This window comes from Triticum aestivum, chromosome 7D (assembly GCF_018294505.1).
Source record: "Triticum aestivum cultivar Chinese Spring chromosome 7D, IWGSC CS RefSeq v2.1, whole genome shotgun sequence".
NCBI lineage: Eukaryota > Viridiplantae > Streptophyta > Magnoliopsida > Poales > Poaceae > Triticum > Triticum aestivum.
The window spans coordinates 485,095,157-485,105,817 of NC_057814.1; the positions used below are offsets into that span (position 1 = coordinate 485,095,157).

The window sequence follows — 10,661 nt, forward strand, 5'->3', positions numbered from 1 at the left end:
ACGTACGCCCTGTGAAGCAGAGGGCGCGGTGGCAGTCCACGGAGAAGCAGGCTTTCATCATCGAAGAGACCCGCAAGTTGGAAGCAGCGGCTGTCATTCGCGAGGTTCGGTACCCCGAGTGGCTGGCGAACCCTGTCGTTGTGCCGAAGAAAGGCGGGAAGGAGCACATGTGTGTTGACTTCACCAACCTCAACAAGGCCTGCCCCCAAGATCCGTTCCCGCTCCCACGCATCGACCACATCATTGACTCCACCGCCGAGTGCGATTTGCTGTGCTTCCTGGATGCGTTTTCAGGATATCACCAGATCAAGATGGTAGTAGAAGATGTGGAGAAGACGGCCTTCCTGACCCCGTGTGGCGTGTACTGCTACACTTGCATGCCGTTCGGGCTGCGCAACGCAGGTGCAACCTTCCAACGGCTGATGCACATTGCCCTGGGGTGGCAGCTTGGGAGAAATGCTGAAGCTTACGTCGACGACATTGTGGTAAAGTCTCAGGAGGCAAGAACTTTGGTTCAAGACCTGGAGGAGACCTTCGCGAGCCTCCGCCAGGTGGACTTGCGACTCAACCCAGAGAAGTGCGTGTTTGGAGTCCCTTCCAGCAAGCTGCTGGGCTTCCTCGTGTCCCACAGAGGGATCGAGGCCAACCCAGAGAAGGTCAAGGAAATTGAAGACATGAGTCCACCACAAACCCTCAAGGATATGTAGAAGCTTGCTGGTCGCGTGACTGCGTTGGGGCGCTTTATCTCCAAGCTGGGAGAGCGCGCCCTACCATTCTGCAAGCTGATGAAGAAGAAAGGCCCATTCGAGTGGACTCCGGAGGCCGACCAAGTGTTTCAAGACCTCAAGAGATACCTGACCAGCCCGCCAGTGATGGTGGCACCTCGACCTCTCGAGCCCTTGGTGCTCTACCTGTCTGCCACACCCCACTCTGCCAGCGCAGCGCTGGTGGCCCTCAGAGAAGAGCACCAGGTCAAGGGCCCGCCAAGTGGAACCACCAGGCCGGACGAAGCGGCGCGGCACCAAGGCAATGCTGCTGAAGCAGCGGCTGCTTCGGCAGGCCGCCAAGCCCCTGAAACCAAAGACCCCAAAGAGACACCTCAACCTCCGGGAGCCGAAGACTCCGACAGCTCTCCCGCCCTCGTCGAGCACCCGGTGTACTTCGTCAGCACAGTGCTACGAGATGCGAGGGCATGATACCCCATGCCTCAGAAGATCCTGCTCGCGCTCCTGGTGGCCTCGCGCAAGCTGCGCCACTACTTCCAGGGTCACCCCATCAAGGTCGTCTCGGCTTACCCGCTGGAGCGAGTGCTCAGGAGCCCCAATGCTGCAGGACGAGTTGCTGAATGGAACATTGAGCTGCAAGCGTTTGACTTGGAGTTCAGCACGACCAGGGTCATCAAGGGAGCCGCGCTCGCCGATTTTGTAGTAGAATGGACGGACGCCCCGGAGCTTGAAGAAGGCGAGGATAGGTCTCTCTCGTCAGGGAGTGAAGTGCCAGACGGCTGGATTATGTATTTCGATGGCGCCTTTGCCCGTCAGGGTGTGGGGGCTGGAGCAGTGCTTATCTCACCCACTCAGGACAAGCTCTACTACGCTATGCAGCTCTGTTTTCAGCAGGGCGAGAAGGTGTCCAACAACATAGCAGAGTACGAAAGCCTCATAGCCGGCCTGAAAGCTGCAGCGGCCCTAGGGGTGAAGCGCCTCACCATCAAGGGCGACTCACAGCTCCTCGTCAACTTCTCCAACAAGGTATACGAAGCCGAAGGACGAACACATGGAGGCGTACCTCGCGGAGGTGCGCAAGATGGAGAAGCAGTTCTTGGGCCTGGAGTTGTAGCACGTGCCTCGTGGCACCAACAAGGAAGCCGACGACATCGCCAAGAGGGCATCCAAGCGACTGCCCCAAGAGCCTGGCGTCTTCGAGGAGCGGCTCTTCAAGCCGTCGGCAACACCACCACTTTCAAGGACGGCGCAGCCTCGGGAGGAGCTCCCACAGCCACCTGCCTCAGGAGCTCCGGCCTGTGGCCCGACCTCGGGAGCGCGTCTGCTCTTGGCGCTTGAGCCTCAGGAGGGATGCTGGACCAAGGAATTCAAGGAATACCTGACGCAAGGGACGCTGCCGGAGAAGGAGGAGGACGCGGAGCGTGTGGTCCGACAAGCCACGGCATACTGCATCCAGGACGGTGAGTTATACAGGAAGCGGACAAATGACGTTTCCATGCGCTGCATCTCCAGGGAACAGGGGAAAGAGCTGCTTGCTGACATACACAGCGGGGACTGCGGGCACCACTCGTCATCGCGAACCCTCATTGGCAAGGCATTCCGCAACGGATTCTACTGGCCTACGACGTTCGATGACGCAACAGAGCTGGTGAAGTCCTGCGAGGCCTGCCAATTCCACGCCAAGCAGATCCATCAGCCAGCTCAGGGCCTCCAGACCATCCCACTCTCGTGGCCATTCGCAGTCTGGGGACTGGATATCCTGGGTCCGTTCCCTCGAACGCCTGGGGGCTACCGCTACCTCTACGTCGCCATCGACAAGTTCACCAAGTGGGCGGAGGTAGAAGCCGTCCGCACCATCCCAGCTGGCTCCGCGGTCAAGTTCATCAAGGGTCTCGTGAGCCGTTTTGGGGTCCCCAACCGCATCATCACCGATAACGGCTCGCGGTTCACCAGTAATCTCTTCAAAACGTACTGTGCTAACCTTGGAACGCAGATCTGCTACGCTTCAGTGGCGCACCCCCGGAGCAACGGTCAAGCCGAACGCGCCAACGCGGAGGTGCTGAGAGGCCTCAAGACCAGGACCTTCAAGAAGAAGCTTGAAGCCTGCGGTGGGGGCTGGCACGACGAGCTCCAGTCCGTGCTGTGGTCCATCCGCACCACCGCCACCAAGCCGACGGGCGAGACTCCGTTCTTCCTCGTCTACAGAGCAGAAGCAGTTCTCCCTCGCGAGGTCAAGCATCGCTCCGCACGGGTCCTGGCGTTTGATGAGACGCAGCAGGACGCCAGGCGGGGGATGGACCTCGTACTGGGGGAGGAACGCCGCCGTGAAGCCGCGCTACGGGCTGCAAGATACCAGCAGGCACTACGGAGGTACCACTGTCGCAGATTCCGCTCTAGGACACTCAAGGTGGGTGACCTCATCCTGAGGCGGGTGCTCTCCAGGGAAGGGCTGCATAAGCTCTCACCCATGTGGGAGGGCCCGTTCAAGGTCGTCCACGTCTCCAGGCCTGGCGCCGCGCGCCTGGAGACGCAGGACGGGGTACCCATCCAGAACGCCTGGAACATCCAGCACCTCCGGAAGTTCTACCCATGAAGAAAGGCCCAACGCCTGTGAAGAAGGACCAGTGCCTGTGAAGGTCTCCACTCGTGACACTCTCACGTAATAATGAGTGGGGTTGTATACGCTCCGGAGTCTCAGGAGTGCCGCCCTTGGGCCTCGGGGGCTCCCTCCCACGTCCTAGTGGCAGCACTTAGCTCCGCGCTGGTGAGAAGACATGAAGACTAGACTAGGTGCCGGACGCGGCTTTTCATTTGCTTTCCGTAGTTGGGTCGCCCCTCTTTAATTGAAGTTTGCTTCTGGTGTTCTTTGTTGGTTTGGTTCCATAGCCTTCTGCCTCCGTTTTCGCCTTCAGTTTAGCCTGTACTCTCTCTCGCATACCTCGCGAAGGGGCTGAACAGGTACCCTCGTGAGCTTCCTCTTTTCTGTTTTTCGCGAGGCACCCTTGTTCGAGCCCACAAGCTGGCGCACCTCTCTCAATCCGTGCCCCACGGGTACCGCGATACGAAGCGCTGGGCCATGGCCAGCGGCGCCGGCGACCAGGGCTTGGATCTCCTAACAAATTTTTGCAGTTCCTCCTCGCCAGGTACTGAGAAACACGCGCCTCGCGAGGCGGAAACTACTTCAAGCGCGTCAAGCTAAGTTTTTCCTACGTGCCTATATAAAACATTGATATTGCAATGCGGCACGGGAATGATAAACACATCATAACAATTTGGAAATCATAGTTTGTTGCACGCCCCCACGGGGCCCCATACTTGTCTCTCTCAATGCACGAAGGAAAAGAAGAGTGAAACAAAAGTGGTGCGTGCCCCTGCAGCAGCTCGCGGGGACAGGCCCATGGCGCTCTCCCGAGCTCAATCGAACCCTTCCTCGCGCTTCACGGGGGCGCGGCGACGAGATGACCCACTGCCGCCTTCGAAGCGGGTGCGGCGGCGTGGTGGCTGGTCATAACCGCCGCTGCTGGAGCTGTCGCCGGAGGAAGAGCCGCCGTAGCTGGACGAGACGCGGTCGACACCAAGGGCGGGTTCGCCTTCATCCTCGTCACGACCATCGCCAAGGCCGAGCACCTCGCCGCCGTTGTTGACCTCGGGGCAGCACCCGACGCGGCGACCGTCTTCCCCAAACACCCTCACGTAGAGGGTCGCGTCGCCGTCGTACTTGAAGTGGAGGGTGCACCGCCTGCCCTAGCCGCGCGCGCGGGCAAACGTCTGCCAGCCGCGGGCTAGGGCTATGTTGCCCGCGACGGAGACCTCAACCGCGACCCAGGAAGCCCTGCTGCAGCAGCTGTCCGCCTGCAGCCAGAGCCCGCCCGGACCTACGGCCGGCAGCTCGTCGGCGAAAAAGCGCGGAAGCTGAAGCCAGTTGCCGGCCGGGTTCTCCGACCACATGACGAACTCCGGCAGCACCTCCGCCGCGAGTGGAAGCGCGGCCGGGGAGGCCGCGCGACCACGGCACGCCTTCCTTCACCAACAGGGATGCCACGACCAGGGCGACCCCCACCGCGCGAAGCGGAACCGCCGCGGCCGCGAGGGGTCGCGGTATGCTTGCGGGGACGGCCGCGTCCACGCTTGGGCACCCAAGAGCCGGGCCCTTCCTGGCGAGCCTTCCCCTTCTCCGCAGCCGAAAACCTCTTCGCGGGCGCCATTGGTGTCGCTACTGGCAATGGAGCAGGGGAGGGAAAGCGAGCGGAATGGGAAGAGATGGGCGGCAGGGGCTCTGCCCCCCTCCCCATTTATAGCAGGAGGAGGCCAACCGTCGACCCCCACGATCACAGGTAATGATAGCCCTCTCTGCATGCAGCAGGGACTCGTCGAGTCGGGCAGTTGCCGAGGCAGCGTGGGGAAGCGGAGACGCCCACGTCCAATCAATCGCCACGCGTCGACCAAGGCCGCAGGCTGTTGGGGCCCGCGGTACTCCGCACTTGCCCTTTGGCTTTGCCTTGAAGCCAAGTCCGAGCGCGCCTTGGGCCCGGGGGCTACTGTCGGCGTTCTGGGAACGGGGGTCCCCAGACTTGCCTGCCTGCGGCCCACGGCGTGGCTCGACTCGCGGCCCGTACGGCCCATCCTCACCAACAAGCGCTCAAGACCCTCGCGAGGGGCCAAGCCTCGCGAGGCGGACGACACCAGACCTCCTCGGGGGCGGCCTCACCAGGACTGGCTCGCGAGGGGCGGAGAGATCAAGGCAAGGCGAACCTCGCGAGTCCAATGACGTAAGCCATGACGACCAAGACCAGGCGGGCGTTAGCACGCACAGTGTCCTCGTTTCCAGGAAAAGGTTTTCATATCGGTGCAACGAGACCAAGACCAGCAGGACGGCAGGACGGAGGTCACCGTGGAGCCCAAGACGGCGTCACCACCAGAGCCTTTGGCAGGCGAAGACCACCTTTAGTCAGGATAGCTTGTACTAGCTGTCCCCTTTCAAATTGGCCGTTGTGGCATCCCTTCCCGCTCAATATTTGGGAAGAGGACCGGGGCCTCTATAAATAGGACTAGCCACCATAGTAGGAAGGGACTGAGCTGGAACTCATTCAGTTCATCCTCACACCCACCAAGCACAAGAACACCTCTCCTCAGGAGGCTGTTCTTCCCCTTGTACTGTTCATCCTCAGCCCGAGAGGCAATCCACCACACCACACTGGAGTAGGGTATTACACCACAACGGTGGCCCGAACCAGTATAAATCTTGTGTTCCTTGTGTTGCGAGTTCATCTAGCTAGCCTGTGAGATCGCGGTGAGGGCGAGGGCGAGATTCAGTAGGGGGAAATCTTCGTGCGCACCCCAGTGTTCGAACCTCAAGGGTTTTGCCGGAACCCGAAATCCGACAGGGAATATGTGCAGGAGGGGGGTGGCGACGGAGGAGATCTGGTCGCCCCTGGGAGGGCGACACGAGGGAGGAGCGGGGGGTGATGAACTATTTCTAGTGCAAAGATGTTTTTAAATTTGCAGTACGAGATTTACGAGTTTTGTTCTGCCGGAGCCTTTGCGTTCCCGCAAAATTGTTTTCGAGGGAACCCTAAAGCGATATTGCAGCACCGGGTTTTACCGGATACTATAAAATGGCTGGATCTCCGTTTTATACCGAGAAATGAAGCGAGCTTGACGACAGTGATAGTGCGCGCATGGTAGTAGAGTACTCCAGTGCCGCGCTCGTGCTCCGCGTGGACGGCAATGGCATCTCCTCCCTCTGTTTCTCATCGTACGCGCACGCTGGAGCTCTGCGATCTGTAGCGTTGACGCCATGTGACCCCTGCTCCAAAAAAGTGCCAGGCAGCCCCGAGTGCTTTGGCCCCTCCCGCGGTCCCGCCTTTGCTCCCACTTCGTCTTTCTCGTTTGGAAAGATATACATATATTACGAGAATACAAAGCATTAATCACAGAACCAAAATGGCGTGATGCATTTTCGGCGGCTATTAATTCCGTGCATTACTAGTTTCCTCCCGCCATTAATTTCTTCCAGCAATCTTCTGCTGGTTCGTCCTACTTTACGTCAACATTTTGCTCCATCTCTCTGACTCTCGCCCTCTCTCTCCTATTGGACGGACGGTCTCAGACCCCTTTGCCTTAGCCCGTAAGGTTACGTGGAAATTGTGATTTTCCTTTTCCTTGGCCTGCCCTTCTTGGCGCATTGTTTCGTCCGTCTCCACACAGCCTGAAGCTCTCCTGGGACTGACCTGGGAGGTGAGACGGCGCGGCAGCAATGGCTCACCGGCTGCTGCACGGCACCCTCCACGCCACCATCCTGGAGGCCGACAACCTCACCAACCCCGACCGCGCCACCGGCGGCGCCCCCCAGATCTTCCGCAGGGTCAGTCAGTCACTCCCCTTCCTCCCCTCTTTGCACTTGCTGCAACCACGGCAGAGTGTAAGCAGAGTAGATTGCGTCCGTAGAATAGAAAATCAAGAAAATATCCCGCTCCCTTCGAGCCCAGAGATCTGAAATCTTGTTCCGCGGCAGAGGAATTCTTGGTTTTTTGTACATGGAGGAGAAATTCTTTGGCTCCTAAAAGGAGATGCGAATTTTACAGTCTGCTGTTCGCTGCTGGAGTAGTAGATTTGTTTGTTTGAATGCGTAGGAAGCTTGTCCGATTGGTAAAGAATCTTGTCTGGTTGCAGTTCGTGGAGGGGTTCGAGGAGACGATCGGGCGCGGCAAGGGGTCGACGCAGCTGTACGCAACCGTCGACCTCGGCAAGGCGCGCGTCGGCCGGACGCGGGTCATCGCCGGCGACCCGGTGAACCCGCGCTGGTACGAGGACTTCCACATCTACTGCGCCCACTTCGCCGCCGACGTCGTCTTCACCGTCAAGGCCGCGCAGCCCATCGGCGCCACGCTCATCGGCCGCGCCTACCTCCCCGTCCGGGAGCTGCTCGACGCCGGCGGCCGGGAGATCGAGCGCCGGCTCGACGTCCTCGACCCGAGCAAGAAAAAGATCCACCACGGGCCCACCATACACGTGCGGCTCAGGTTCTGCGACGTCACCGCCAACCGCCGCGAGTGGGGCGCGGGCCTCGGCGGCGCGCGGCACCCCGGCGTGCCGTACACCTTCTTCTCCCAGCGGCCCGGGTGCAGGGTCACCCTGTACCAGGACGCGCACACCCCGGACGCGTTCGCGCCCAGGATCCCGCTCTCCGGCGGCCGGACCTACCAGCAGGGGCGGTGCTGGGAGGACGTGTTCGACGCCATCAGCGACGCGCGCCACCTGATATACGTCACCGGCTGGTCGGTGTACACCGAGATCACGCTGATACGGGACGGCTCCCGACCGCGCCCCGGCGGCGACGCCACCCTCGGCGAGCTCCTGAAGCGCAAGGCCAGCGAGGGCGTGCGCGTGCTCATGCTGGTCTGGGACGACCGCACCTCCGTCGAGTCCCTCGGCATGACGTGGGGGTACATGGGGACGCACGACGCCGAGACGGCGGAGTACTTCCGCGGCACCGACGTGCAGTGCGTCCTCTGCCCGCGGAATCCCGACATCGGCAGAAGCGCCGTCATGGGCTTGCAGACTGCCTACATGATCAGCCACCACCAGAAGATCATCGCGGTTGACCACGACATGCCGGTGAGGGGCAGCTCGAGCCGCCGCCGCATCGTCAGCTTCGTCGGCGGCCTCGACCTCTGCGACGGTCGCTACGACACGCAGTTCCACTCCCTGTTCAGGACGATGGACACGGCGCACCACAAGGACTTCCACCAACCCAATTTTGTCGACACGTCCATAACCAAGGGCGGGCCGAGGGAGCCATGGCATGACATCCATGCCAAGATCGAAGGTCCGGCCGCGTGGGACATCCTCTACAACTTCGAGCAGAGGTGGAGGAAGCAAGGTGGTGACAATGACCTCCTCGTCGATCTGAGAGCCTTGGCGAACCTGATCATACCGCCATCCACCGTGACATTCCCCGATGACCAGGAGGCGTGGAATGTGCAGGTGTTCCGGTCCATCGACGGCGGTGCGAGCTTCGGCTTTCCTAACACCCCTGAGCAAGCTGCTCGATCAGGCCTTGTCAGTGGCAAGAACAACACCCTTGACAGGAGCATCCAGGATGCCTACATCCACGCGATACGCCGCGCACAGCACTTCATCTACATCGAGAATCAGTATTTCCTTGGCAGTTCATTCGCGTGGAAGGCCGACGACATAAGGCCGGAGGAAATCGAGGCGTTGCATCTGATTCCCAGAGAGCTCTCGCTGAAGATTGTGAGCAAGATTGAGGCTGGTGAGCATTTCGTGGCCTATGTGGTGGTGCCAATGTGGCCGGAAGGTGCTCCTGAAGGTGGATCTGTGCAAGCAATATTAGATTGGCAGAGAAGGACGATGGACATGATGTACTATGACATTGCCATCGCACTTCAGGCGAAGGGGATCGACGCGAGCCCCAAGGATTACCTCACCTTCTTTTGCTTAGGGAACAGGGAGGCGAAGAGGAGTGGAGAGTATGAACCCGCTGATCGTCCATTGCCTGGGTCAGGCTATGAAAAGGCACAGAACGCTCGTCGGTTCATGATCTATGTTCACTCCAAGATGATGATAGGTATGCCACACTCCACATGTCGCATGAAAGTTTTTGCAGTTAACATCTTATATGCACTTGCTCGACATTTCAGGTTGCCAATATTTCTATCTTTGAAGCATACTTAGAATAATTTGTCGTTGTCAAAATTCTAATACATCACCATGCCTTACTTGATTCATTTTACAACAGACCATGTTTCCAGACAGTTCTCTGGTTTTGTTGTCAAAAATATACCTGATATTGTAACGTTCATCCTACTGTAAACTGTCAGGACATGTCTCATGTGGTTGAAGTCGAATTTGTCTTTAACATTTAGTCTGCTTGATTTCCAGTTGATGACGAGTACATCATCGTTGGATCAGCCAACATCAACCAGCGGTCGATGGACGGGGGGAGGGACTCCGAGATTGCCATGGGCGCATTCCAGCCACACCACCTCAACACCAAAGGCCAGGTTGCCAGAGGGCAGGTCCATGGCTTCCGGATGTCGCTGTGGTACGAGCACCTCGGCATGCTGCACAACGACTTCCTCAACCCGGGAAGCCGGGAGTGCGTCCAGAGGGTGAACAAGATGGCTGACAAGTACTGGGACCTCTATGCCAGCGACGAGCTGAACGACGACCTCCCCGGGCACCTTCTCACCTACCCGGTTGCCGTGACGAAAGACGGCACAGTGACGGAGCTGCCCGGTGCGAGGTGCTTCCCCGACACGGCGGCTCCGGTGCTCGGAATCAAATCCAAACACCTGCCCCCTATTCTCACCACATAGGGTGCGTTTGCAGAGTTGCAACCCCGGCAATGCTAGATGCTGCTGCTTCTAGCTAGATATGATGCACTTTCAGCAGTGTAAACTTGTTCTATTGTTGCTACCTCTATATATGATGGTTCTGGAAGTCGGAATCTATAGCTGATAGTCTTTACCTAAAGCCTGAACATTTCTGCTGGCCCTAGTCCGTCTTGCAAGATGCATACTTGAGAGTGCTGAAGCATGAAGATTTCGCAATGCATGCTTCATCTCAGATTTGACTGAATGCTACCTATAATTGCTAGTGTTGCGTGTCGTGTCAGCAATTGTTCCGGTCGGGTTGGTCTCTTGGATTCCCAGACAGCCTTTTGAAGCTTAACACATGGCCGATGTTTTCTTGGTCATTCCGTCTCCCGTGAAATGTTGCCACATGCACCAATCTTTTTTTTTTTTTACGGGCAACGGCAGGAGCTCTGCCAATTCATATTAGAAGAGGGAAAAGCTCTCCTGCCAATTCATATTAGAAGAGGGAAAAGCTCGTGCCAATGTCCCAAGGTTCAGTACATAATACTGCCAGTGAACCAACAGGGGTTCAGGCAAAGCACCCCCAACTCAGTTA

General features: G+C 58.6%; 1 protein-coding gene across 1 annotated transcript; it reads left to right on the forward strand.

Annotated features, from left to right (window-relative positions):
* The first annotated feature begins 6,805 nt into the window (after window positions 1-6,805).
* Window positions 6,806-10,346, forward strand: LOC123163790 (phospholipase D alpha 2). The gene is made up of 3 exons (XM_044581170.1): window positions 6,806-7,089; window positions 7,398-9,315; window positions 9,630-10,346. Exons 1-3 carry the CDS (start codon window positions 6,982-6,984, stop codon window positions 10,064-10,066), a joined length of 2,463 nt encoding a protein of 820 aa, XP_044437105.1. The 5' UTR covers window positions 6,806-6,981; the 3' UTR covers window positions 10,067-10,346.
* The last annotated feature ends 315 nt before the right edge of the window (window positions 10,347-10,661 follow it).